The sequence below is a fragment of the Hemicordylus capensis genome, chromosome 6 (genome assembly GCF_027244095.1).
Source record: "Hemicordylus capensis ecotype Gifberg chromosome 6, rHemCap1.1.pri, whole genome shotgun sequence".
Lineage (NCBI taxonomy): Eukaryota > Metazoa > Chordata > Lepidosauria > Squamata > Cordylidae > Hemicordylus > Hemicordylus capensis.
The window spans coordinates 169,388,905-169,402,044 of NC_069662.1; the positions used below are offsets into that span (position 1 = coordinate 169,388,905).

Genomic DNA, 13,140 nt, shown 5'->3' on the forward strand with positions numbered 1-13,140 from the left:
GGAGTCGAAGCCTGACTCCTTCCTTCGAGATCTGCCCTGACCCTCACAATGGGGGCTTTCTGAGAGGGAGCGCTCCAGCAAGGCTCCAGCATGGGAACGCTGCATGTTGTTGGCTAAGAGAACACCTTCTTCGCTATGAACCACACCGCCCATTGAGGTCATCTGCAGATGTCCGTCGGCAGTTGCCACCGGCTCGTCTGGTGGCTACTCAGGGACAGGCCTTCTCCATTGCTGCCCTGAAGCTTTGGAACACACTTCCTGCTGAAATAAGAGCCTCCCCATCTCTTACAACTTTTAAAAAGGCAGTCAAGATGCATTTGTTCACCCAGGCTTTTAATTAGATATTGTTTTAATTGTGTTTGTAATAATTTCAATATTTCAAATTTTAATTGTTGTAATGTTTTAAATCTTTTTATCTGTTTTTCTTATTTTGTTGTAAACCACCCAGATGCTTGCATTTTGGGCGGTATACAAATGTTTTAGATAAATAAAATGCTTTAACTTTACTCACCGTGAGAAAAGGAGAGTATAGGATGGAATCCAGAATCTAGCAAAGCGACCCGCTCCTCCAAGGACATAGTCTCTGCGTCTATGGTCTGGATAGAGGCCTTACAGTCACACAAGATGCAGGAACTGGGCTGTTCACAACTACACTTCATGGCAAGAGGTTTCTGCGGCTGCAACAAAAGGGAAATTCAAGTGGCTTACCTACCTACAGTGTTAAAAAGCATCAACTGTTTCAGACAGAAGTTAAAAATGACTGCAAACAAAGTAACTCTCGTGTCCAATACTTCAAGCAGGAAATGCACCAAAAAGCTGTGGGAAACCTGGCTTAAAACAGAAGAACCTAAGACCAGCCCTGCTGGATCAGGCCCAAGGCCCATCTAGTCCAGCATCCTGTTTCACACACTGGCCCAACAGGTGCCTCTGAGAAGCCCACAGGCAAGAGGTGAGGACATGCCCTCTCTCCTGCTGTTGCTACCCTGCAACTGGTATGCAGAGGTACCCTACCTCTGAGCCTGGAGGTAGCCTCCAGCTTCTTCATATGAGACTAGTGAAGCTGCAGAAAACACACACAATCAAGTAGCTCTCTGTGCCGAAAGTTCAAGAGCAGCAATGGGAGTGGAGTTTAAAAGAGTACAATTGCTGCTTCCTTTTCAAACTCTCCTGTTCAGAATCCTGGCTCTTCCCTTTGCAAACACCTCATTTTTACCAGCTCCTACGCTAGCCCTGAACTAAGAAAATATGCATTGCATGACCTATTTCAGTAATGTCAGTAATGGCATCAGTTCATTCTTATAGGGAGCCCTTTCAGGATGCCCTCCCATTTTTAAACAGCCAATTCTCTTTTGCTAATGTGCCTTGATAAATCAGTAACACTAGGATCTTTGAGAAGTTCATCTAAATAAACTTGTTTACCACTGTAAAAATTATACCAGCCCATGGAAAAGCAGAACTGGAGTGAACTTACAGTTGCACTGGCTGCCAATATGTTTCCGAGTGAAATACAAAATGCTGGTCATTACCTTTAAAGCTCTGAACGGCTTGGATCTGGGCTACCTTAGAGAGCACCTTCTTCGGTATGATTCCCATAGTTCATTGAGGTCATCTGGAGAGGTCAGTTTCCAGTTACCACTGGTACGTCTGGTGGTGACTCAAAACCGAGCCTTTTTTGTAGCTGCTCCAGGCCTATGAAATGCACTCACGGCAGATATCTGCAGTTTAGGCTCGCTGTTGGCCCTTAAGAGAGCCCTAAAAACTGATTTGTTTGGCCTGGCCTTCCAAGTTTTGTAAATTGTTTTTTTTAAGTATTTTAATTAGTTTTAAATTGTTTTAAATTGTTTTTGAATAGTTTTTAGCACTGTGTCTTAAATGGTGTGTGTTTTTATGTCTTTTTAAATTTGCTGTACACTGCCCAGAGCCTTTGGATGGAGCGGTTTATAAATGTAATAAATAAATAAATAAATAATATTCAGTAGGAATGCACTCCTCCTACTGACATTCTGGTCAACTTCAGGATTCTTGCTGGAACTTCTACAAGCCTAGAACTCAGATTTCACCAGAGGAAACCCACCATGCCTCTTAAAGTGTGACACTGACACAAAAATTACAACAGGCTTCGTCCAGTAACAGTGGAAAATAAAAACGCACACCAACCTTTCTACTAAGGTGAGAGACTGCATTGACTCTCACCAGCCTCCGCTTCCTGTATCTACAAATTGGACGGATTCTAGCAGCAACACAGCTGTTGTCAAGCGAAGATGTGGCAGGCAGGCTGTTGTTCAGTTGCTTCGGTTTCTTGAGAATCCTGTCAGTACCCCCACCATCCTGGGTATTGTTGCTGGTTGAGCAGGTGTTGAAACTGCAGCCAAAAATAAGAAATCCATATACTCAGAATTGCTTTGAAAAGGGAATGCAAAAGTTCAAAAGCTATATTTTGGCTCATCTCACAAATCACATTTTTTGACAATTTCTGTGATTTCTCAGGTGTCACAGTCTACTTATCTACTTTCACAGGGTTAAATTTAAATTTATTTTAAAAGTGGAACACTGACCATAGTGTATCAATCAGAGTTGGAAAGTTCTGGGGGGACACTTGTTTTAGATAGAAGAGTGGCAAATAACTTTTGTGCAAATGTTAGTTATCATTCAAAAAATGAGAAAATATAAATCATGCCTAGATTTTCAGGGAACTAGTAGTACAATTGTAACTAACATCCATGTCTTTCAAGAGGTCTTAGCGCAAGCAAAGCTTAACACATTTTAGAACAACCCGAAAGCTGATTCCTTAGCTTAAAAGGTTGATCCTCTGCATAAGGATGACACTCTGTCACTCTCTTACAGGTATTCCACCACTTAGGACAAGAGACAGATTTTTAATACAAAAGGGAAGTTTAGTCTAGGGAAATGTTTGTTTAGTCAGACTTTGCGTTAGGGAAATTATATTTCTTTGGTGTGTGTGCTTTTGCATATTCCCGATACTGTTCTATTATTGTTTACCTGAAATGTAATTAAAATTAGAAACACTAGCCTAGGGCATTGCAAAAGGCTCAATAAACATTTAAGCGTGCATTAAGACAACCTATTTTTGTAACCTACTAAGCATTTTTGAGTGTATTTAAGAAAGCTAGAAGCCTCAGATGGAACCAGTCTGTAGTAATTGAATAAAATTGTTTTTAGTTATTTTCTTTTTACAAGCCTCGCTCCGAGTTGTTTTTTAACTCAGGAAAGGGGAGCAGGCAGGCTAAGGGTGATTGCTCTGGTGCAAACACTTCCTCAAACATTCAGCAGCTATATGTTTTCTCACCATGTGTAGGCTTGCACATGGAAGATTTTTGTGCTTGTCCAAGAGCCAAATTAAGAGTGTTTTTCCACCTGGCTTATCCCACCCTAAGCTCAGAGAGTTTCTGTAGACAAAAGGGGTGGTGGTGGCAGCATTTTGAACCTACCCATAACACAGAATCGTTTTAGGAGAAGCATAGCCAGGCAGCTCAGCAGGGATAATGCAGCATTTCTTTCCCTCACATGAACTTGCTCTGAGACAAAAGCTTTAATCCACTACAATGATCAGTACCTAAATTTCTCATTCTAAAGATGTTACTGGTTTATAATAGATAAACAGTTATCAGCTTGGAAAGAGTCACACTCTTGTTTAGGCAACATTAAAAACTCACTTAAAACATTTGACAAATACCTCTATTTTTTTTTTTAAGACTCATCTGGAAAATGCAACGTTTCTATCTAATTAAAAGCATAAGTGTGTATACAGAGTAAGGTTTTTATCCTTGCAAGCTGGTGTCTTTGTAGACTCCCAAGAATGGAGTAAAAAGATTGAAAGAAATAAAAGGGCAAATTAAAACTCAGAAATACCAACAATTATACAAAAAACAGAATGTGTAAAAAATATAAAGAAGCATAAACAAATTCCTAAGAAAAAATGGACTTGTAAAAACAATAAAGACAGAGTTGCTGGAACTCTGTAGCACTGTTCCCTCCCTGTAGCACTGTTCCCCTTTTCTGATGTCCGCTCAGTTAGTTTCAGATCCCACTCAGGTTGAATTAGGAAGGCCCCACTCTGAATGCATGTGTGCACACAATACTTTGATACTGCCGCCCAGAACAAACCTCATTCCACACAGAGATGAAACAAATTAGAGGGACCACTGCTCTGTAGACTCCTAAAATGCAACAAGTTTGAACTGAAAATCTGAGCCAGGTTCAGTGCAAGAACCAAGACAAGATTGATACTAACAGCAGCAAGTCTCTCTCGCCAGGAGCCACTATTTGTAACTAAAATTGCACAGAAGAAACACATACAGCTTCTCCTTACCACACTTTGACCAGATTACAAACCACACTTCAGCAATCTGAAAAGTAACAACTTCTCAGAGCAAGCTCCACAAAAACTATGAATTCCATTTTATTTCAGTCCTGAAAACATTCAAAATGAGGTAAAAGGTAAAGTGTGCCGTCAAGTTGATTTCGACTCCTGGCACCCACAGATCCCTGTGGTTTGAGGTACAGATGGGATAATCTTCCCCACCACACCCCCAAATGCCTGTTTACTTTGCCGTTTTTCATGTGAGCCCGTACAGGAAGAACACACTCATTCAACAAGACAAATACCAAACATCACACTGATCAACCTTAACAAAAGGAAGACTAACCAGTTACTTATTCCATTGACTTGATGGGGTGATGTGCAGGCTTTTGGAGGTTCTGGAGACCCATTGATGGGTGTACAGGAGGGACTTTGACACACAAGGTTTCTTAAAGACTGCGCAAGGCGAGAATTCTGCAAAAGAGAACACAAAAGCAGCAATTTGCAAGTGAAACACAAGTTGTTTGCCACCCAGCAGGTAAAATCCAGAACCATTTCCTGCCCTTTTCAGTCTATCTGCATTCAAAAGACTATCTCCACCCCCCCGCCCCCCCGCACACAACACCTTTACAGTGATGAGCTGTACTTAGATCTATCTACACTGTGGGGGGAAGCTCAGGATTTCCATTCCCTCAATAATGAATAACCTCAACTACAAGTGCCAGTAAATTAAGACAATCCAAAAATCAACATTACCACCTAAGACAAAATCCTACTATATTATTTATTTATTTTTACATTTGATATCCTGCTCTTCCTCCAAGGAACCTAGAGCAGTATACTACATACTTGAGTTTCTCCTCACAACAACCCTGTGAAGTAGGTTAGGCTGAGAGAGAAGTGACTGGCCCAGAGTCACCCAGCAAGTATCACAAGGCTGAATGGGGATTTGAACTCTGGTCCTAGTCCAGCACTCTAACCACTACACCATGCTGGCTCCAATGGCACAAGCCATTTGAACATTTAAGAGAGCCTCTCAAGGTCATCATCAATATGATATAACATTCACAACCTATTACATTATATGCATTTGGGGGGGGGAACCCTGCCATTTGTTTGTACATATGAAGCTGCTACCTGCTGAGTCAGACCGCTGGTCCATCCGGTTCAGTACTGTCTATACTCACTAGCCCTGGCTTTCTAGCGTTTCAGATAGATCTTTCACAGACCTATCTGGAGATGCCAGGGATTGAATCTGGTACACTCTACCACAAAGTATGGATACTCCCTGAACACTTATACAGCTACAAATATTAGAGAAAATGAGAGCCAGTGTGGTGTAGTGCTTAGAGTGTGGGACTAGGACTGGGGAAACCCGAGTTCAAATCCCCATTCTGCCATGAAACTCGCTGGGTGACTCCGGGCAAGTCACTTCTCTCCCAGCTTTACTTACCTCACAGGGTCGCTGTGAGGATAAGCATAACCATGTTATGTTTAGCTCTGGGCTCCTTGGAGGAAGAACAGAATATAAATGTAACAATAAATAAAATAAAATGGTCAAACAATGCTTCTTCAACCATCTTTTTAAAAAGAAGGGCATTTTCAGCGTCCCATAGTCCCAACAAGTTTAACCTGCACCCCAGAAGGCAGCACAAACAACTTAGATATCCATTTAAATCAGGCCTTCCTGTAGGAACGTTGAATAAAACAGTCACTTAGCAGGAAATGCATAAACCTCAGCATGTATTTCACAGAAAAATTATAATCAGAGCCACATTTTCTGAGCTGCCATCTGTTTGCTGGACTCATACATAATCTGTCACAGAACTTGACATCCTGAGAATTTTTCCTTTTTAAATTAAAAAAAAAAAAAGATTCTTTGGCTGCAGCACACTGGGGAGGAAATGCTCAATTGAAAATAGTGAGTTTTAAGTTGACATTCATTGCTTTAAGTTGACATTCACAGGATTGGGCCTGTGGAAAAAAACTTGAAATTGAAGAGAAGGGGTGGAGGGAAGAGAATGAATGTGCCTGATGAGAGTTCACAAGTCAGTGCAGTCAGCCAAGGCAGGACTTTTGGGAAAGGGATGCATTTTCCAATACTAGCTATCACAGTCTTCATTAAGAAATGCCATTTCTTTCCATGCAAAAGAGAAATGATTTTTTCTCAAAAACCATAGCCTCCAAAGTGCACTAGTAGAGATAAGTGTATTGGACAAAAAATAAAATAAAAAATAAAATAAAAATATTGCATTGCAAGAACAGTACATACAGTACAAACAGAGCAAAATATAGGGCTCCTGGAACACAGTTCCCAACACAGGACAGAAGATACGTAGCTCAACGCTAAAGGTAGAAAATAGCTCTGGAAGTCCAAGTTTCAGTTCCTATCAGTGGGCAACCTTCCCAACTGACAGGTATATAAATATTCATAGTATATTTCAATCAATCTGGACCATTTCAATCAATCTTCATGACTTTCAGTTCAACATAAAGCCCCAGCATCGGTTAGGAAGCTGCCATATACCAAGTCAGACCCTTGGTCCATCTTGCTCTGTATTGCCTTCACAGACTGGCAGCGGCTTCTCTGAGGTTGCAGGCAGGAATCTCTCTCAGCCCTGTCTAGAAGATGCCAGGGAGAGAACTTGGAACCTAGATGCTCTTCCAAGAGCAGCTCCATCCCCTAAGGGGAATATTTACAGTGCTCACACATGTGGTATCCCATTCATATGCAACCAGGGCAGACCCTGGTTAGCTAAGGGGACAAGTCATGCTTGCTATCACAAGACCAGCTCTCCTCCAGTAGAGGGAACAGGTTGCAACAGTTCCCCCTACTCTGGAACTGCTTGATCATGAGAATGTTACCAGGGCAGGGGCCCTTCTTGGGAGTATCTGCATCCTTTACTGAAATAACTACCTGCTCTCCAAGAAGCAATTCACCATGACAATGATGGTTCCAGTGTAAAGAGCTGTTGCAATAATGTGAAATCAAGGAATTATGTAAGAACTGTTCAGCTGTGTGGTACTTCCACATGCTTCACACTAAACCAGATTCTGCTAGTAGGAGTGGGATATGTACTCCTATTGTTCCCTATATGTGACTACAACAGGCTTTCCCTTAGACCACCGAGTTCCCCCTCCTCTACCACTTGATTAGACAGAGAAGTGTCTGCTCACAAGGGAAATGTATAATCTTTATTTATTTAACATATTTTTATACCGCCCAAAACTTAAGTCTCTGGGCGGTTTACAACAAAAACAGAAAAGTTAAAAACATTAGTTAAAATAGATAAATGACAAAAAAAATAAAAATATTGGTTAAAATAAATGACAATAAAAAGTTAAAACATAATTTAAAACCTTAAAACAATATTTTAAAACAAAGTTAAAACTATTAAAATGGTATTTAATTAAAAGCCTGGGCTTTTAAATTAAAGCTGTTAATTAAAAGCTTTAATTAAATATTTTAATTAAGTAATTAATTAAATGCTGTATTACTTAAGACTCAACAATTAAATAATGTTCCTGAAATTCAGTCTTCTACACAAAAAGTAGACATGCATTGCAGAGCAAGCACCTCACTTCAGCTGCAAAGACACCAGGACTAGTAAGTTTAACTATAACCTAAAAACAGGAATTCAGATCTCCCCTGCACTCTTAGGCCTACCACCTAGGGTGACATACAGAAGCCATCTATCTCATCCTGAACGATAATCACAAGACTCCCTGAAAGAAGGATCACAGCTGATTAAGAACACCATCGCACACAGAGAGCTTTGGGTCTCTGAGCAAATTGTGGCAATGTGAGAGATCACATTATCACGTATCACCCTAGCAGTAGGTTCCCTGGAATCATTCCCAGACAGTTCAGAGGAATGTATGGAAACAGGCGTTCTGGTTGATTTTTTGGACTTTTTAACATGTTTCCTTTTAGATTTTGATTTTTTAGGGACATGTGCTGAGGAACTAGTATCAGAGGAGTCCTCAGAAGAGGATGTGGAGGGGCGCCTACGCCTTTTAGACCTTTTAGATCTCTTTGTGGGCTTAAGCTGGCATACAGTCTCTGTGATGGCTGTCTTATACCAGGCTTGCCACTCCTGGGGAATCTGAGTAGGTAGGGCAGATAGGACATCCTGGTTCGAGGTCCCCCCCACCGTATGGACTGATCTCACCATATGAGAGGAGGCCGCTGCATTTCTGGCGGGCTCATTTCCCGCTCTTTCTGGGCAGCCGCCATCTTGAAACTCCTCCACAGCCTCTGAAGTAGCCGCCATTTTATGTAACTCCGCAATCCTACGGATCTCCGCCTGCGAGGGAGGGGGGTCCGGGATCGGGCACACCGCTCCTGAACGGAGCTGCTCCGTAAGGCTCTGAAAGGCTACTTATTCTCCCAAAGCCTGTAGTGCACCTTCAAGTGTAGAGCGCTCCGCCGCCGAGCTGCACGTGAAGCGCCTCGGGCGTTCTGCTTGTTCTGTTCCCTCCGTCGTGCTCGCGAACTCGACGCCTGGGGGCGCGATCGAACGCTGAGCCTCTCCAACTGCCTGCTCAGACGGAGACCAGTCCGCCGAGACCGGGACAGGGAGGATCTGGGAACTGGCCGGGGCAAGAGGAACTGCCAGCGGGGGAGGGTCCCCGGGAAGCCTGGAACGCTTGGGGAAGTGAGCAGAGGAGCGTCCCGCCGGGACCAAACCGTTTAATCTCCTCCCCTGCTTTTTACAAACTTTATCTGCATGCTCCATACACAGATGAAAACGACAGGAGGGAGGGCGGGGAGGGGGGGAAGGGACGGGTAAAGTCAAACAACACGAAGGAAGCGCTGACTAACCGGGTAAACGAGGAATAACTTCTTTTTTTTAAAGAGAGGGGGAACACAAACGCGACTGTACAAAGAGAAAGGCACTAAAGAGAGGAAAGACAAAGGAACGACAAGCCTGATTAGCGAGGACACGAAGGACAACCTGCCAGGAGCAACGCAGGACTATAAGAACTGGGGTGGGATTATCCCCATCCGGCTCTATAGGACCGTCTTTCTAAACAGAAATTTACATAGCCCTGCCCAGGAGCACATGACGAGGATAACCCAATGAGATGCCTTGATAGCAGCAACCGAGAAGATATCTGCTAAACAAGATCCCTCACACAACTAGTTCAGTGGGCACTATCCATGACACCTAGCAGTAGCCAGGCTGGGAAGCTCAAAATGAAGAGCACATGGTGAAAGTCAGGCAATGTCAAGGACAGCAAAACATAAGCTTAGAAGTGTAAGATTCTATTTATGATGTTCTGAGAGCAATCTAGCCAACACTCCACAGAATAACGCGTAAAATAGGAGGGCATCCCTAGAAGTCATGTGCTCAAGAGCTATGAGAGAAGCTTCACTTCAGAAGGCGAGAAGAGCCCATTTGTTGAAAAGAACGGCTGCATCTGGGTTCAAATCCTAGCTCTGCCACAAATTTATCAATTGGCCTTAGGCAAGTTACTAGGCCTAAGCTGCAGTTACCCCACCTGTAAAAGCAGGATAGTGACCAGATTTTTGCAGAAGTAACAAGTAAGGAAGCATTACCTACTCCGAGAATGAGAATTAAGTAGGGTGTAAAATATTCAAGAGATGCCCTTTAGCAAAGGATCTCCAGAGGCAACAGATAGTGTTACAGAGGTTACAGATAGTGGCCAAAGCAAGACAAGCGGAAGATTAGGTAACTACCACAGGATGTCTCTCTGGCAATATCACAAAAACAAAAATACTCACATAAGCTAAAGAGGAAAAGGTCAGGGATACAATTTGCCAGGAAGCTTTCCTGTGCAAACCCCTATCAAGGACCTTCTCAGTGTATTGTGCCCCTGCTCAGTAACCTGCAATTAAAAACGACTGTGCATTTACAGTTCATTACACCCACATTAAATTTCTAGTCACCCAGCAACCAGCACATTTCCCCCCAGCCCTGATGCAAGGCAATGTGGCAATGTGATTTTAACACACCAGCAAAATCTTTATGCATTAGTAGTCCTGCTTGCATCAAGACTGGACACTTCTCTTACAGACTGACCTGTTTCTCTGTATTCTGAGTGAGGTAGGAAGGGATGCAGGGAGACAAGTCACACTGCCTGTCTCCAGTAGGCACCTTCAGGTGGGAGGAGGAAGGTGGGAGGACTTTATTTCTCCTCGAGTTTGCCACTGCTGGGGAGCCCAATCGATTCTGCTGTTTCAACACATCCTCATGCTGGAGATCACCCAGGACAACTGGGCCCTAAGAAATAAAAAGAAAATTATTCTCATGAATAAGACTCTTGCAAATAAATGAACACATATTTGAGAATCAACACCAGAAATCAGGATATAGAAACTTACCCTAGCCTGTAACTTTTGTGGTAGGGTTCAAATTGCTATGGGGGAAAGGAAGGTCTTTTACAGCTGTTCTAATCCTATTCCCCAAACTGAGCTGAGACAATATAGAATGAAGAAAGAGAAAGACTGCCTTCACAGTGATAAAGTCTGCTAGTCAATCATTCAAATTCTCACCCATATTTAAAAGCAGACTTTTCTTTTATTGAAAGCAGATTCTGCTGGGACTCTCATAGGGCAACAGTAAGGGCTTGTCATTTGCTGACTAACCATTTGCCTGGGGCAAGTGGAAGTCGCCTTGCAAAATACTTTGCTCTCCCTTCTAACAGAAATAATTACTGTTTCAAACTAAGCACACATGCTAAAACCTCCAAGTCTGCAGAATTTATACACAATGATGAATATTTATGCACCATTTTTCAAATGTTCTCAAAGTCATTTACATGGGGGTGGGGTGGGGAGGTTAGACAGACAGATAAAGATTACATTAAAATAAAATAAAATGTGTTCCCTGTCTCCAAAGGGCTCACAATCTAGGAGACACCAGCAGCAACCCCTGCCAGGTGGGATGCCTTGCTGGAATTCGATAGGGACAATTGCTACTAAATACAAGGGACTTACCACTTTAAAAGGTGCCTCTTGCTCAATTAGAAGGGAGTATATATAGGTCACAGGTTTTCCTGGTTGAGGGCTTTTGTCCCGCCCCCACCACATACACAGAGTACACACAACCTTGATTTATAGTCCGTGGCCAGGATTCACATTTCTCCCCAACTCTGTGTGAAAAGAAAGCCTTCTCCATGCTTGAGGAGGGTGGCGGTGGCAGCAGCAGTTTTAACTCCAAGCTACATCTCCCCATGTCACACACTGAACCCCACTCCAGAGTGCCCCTTGACTTTCAGCAGCAACTTTTCAGGCAAGGCAAGGGGCTGTATGTAATGGGGGCTAGGGACACCCTTTGGATCCCTGCCTGTTCTGAGGGGCAAACATGTTTGCAAAAAGTTATACAAACTGAAGAGCAGCCGTTCCCTAAATAGTTAGAATTAAGTGCAACTAAAAGCCATTCGGCACTCTCTTTAGACAATAATAAGAGTTTCTGTACAAATACAAGAGCCGAAAGTGTTTATGCATCTATGCAGCATGTGCTAAATCTTAACACATTTTAGCATTCTAAACATTTCCTGTGGACTCATGCAAGTCAATAAGATACGAGTAACTCAATGGCAACACGTCGACAAAGGATGCTCTTAGGGCTACTAGCATAAACACCCTTTAAAAATAAATACACAGGGGACAGGGCTTCTCAGAGGCTAACCAGCTAGTAGAGTCATTCCTTGTTCATTCATGGTATCATATGCTAGTCAATGATATAATTAGTCTCTGAGAAGTACTCTGGATATATGCCTTGTTTACCAACTTCCTCTTTTCAGGCAGGGCACTGAATGCCAAGCTAAATGGATCACTACTCCAGCCCACCATGCCAGTTACTTTAAATATAGAGAGAGTGTTTCCTCTAATTTATTTTATCTATGAGGGGAATGAATTTTGTTCTGGGTGGCAGTATTAAGGCAGTTTATGTGTGCATAGGGCCTTCCTGATTCAACCTGAGTGGGATCTAAAATAAACTGAGCAGTAATTTTAAAATGTGTGTGTGCATGCACATGTGCCTACCCTTAGAGGGAACACTGCTAGGCACACTTCAGTACTGCTAGAAACTCAGCTTTTTTTCTTTTCTTTCTTTCTTTTTTAAAGAAAAAGGTAGGTTTCTTGCCCATAAGATTAGAAATGAGATTTGAAAATGTACAGGCATTCCTTTGTGAACTCTCATAAGTTGGGTGGGAAAGAGTATTAAACCTATCTATATACCTCTTAAGCCACCTAATGGTGCAGCAGGGAAGTGACTTGCCTAGGGAATCCCCACTGGTATGTTTCCCAATCTTTATGGACAGCAGCAACACAGGAAGATGCTGAAAGGCATTATCTCATACTGCGTGGGAAGAGGAAATGGTAAACCCCTCCTGTATTCTACCATGAAAACCACATTACTCTGGGCATCACGAGTCAACACTGACTCAATGGCACAGTCTTCCCTTCCTTTATATACCTCTTAAAATTTATTTATATTTATTGTTAAATTTGTATACTGCCTTTCATTAAAACAATCCCAAGACTTATGTCTTAAACAAGCTTGCAGGTGATAAAGGCTAAGCTCTCAAAGTAGAAGAAATGATGCAAAGTAAGCAAATATCCAAGTTTACTCAAATATGCACAGAATATTCAGATTTTAAGCAAATGTATACACTGCACTGAACTAGCATACAACCTAACAAGTGCAAACACATGAAACTACAGTTGTAAAGCAAACACCAGAGTGTTCTGGGACACTCAACAGCAAATCTACAGTGGTCCTTGAAACCTTGGCTAATGCTGTCTTTGCAGCTCTGTGCTCCTTCCAGCCCAGAGGTCTACAAGAAGC

General features: G+C 42.4%; 1 protein-coding gene across 2 annotated transcripts in view; it reads right to left on the reverse strand.

Annotated features, from left to right (window-relative positions):
* Window positions 1-13,140, reverse strand: part of LOC128329172 (KAT8 regulatory NSL complex subunit 1-like) — a 55,463-nt gene that overhangs the window by 16,109 nt on the left and 26,214 nt on the right. For both annotated transcript variants that reach the window (XM_053259792.1, XM_053259791.1), the window contains exons 3-6: window positions 10,369-10,569; window positions 4,668-4,795; window positions 2,158-2,362; window positions 512-677 (exon numbers count right to left, since the gene is read on the reverse strand). In XM_053259792.1, coding sequence (XP_053115767.1) covers window positions 512-677; window positions 2,158-2,362; window positions 4,668-4,795; window positions 10,369-10,569 — 700 coding nt within the window. The remainder of the gene's footprint in view (window positions 1-511; window positions 678-2,157; window positions 2,363-4,667; window positions 4,796-10,368; window positions 10,570-13,140) is intronic.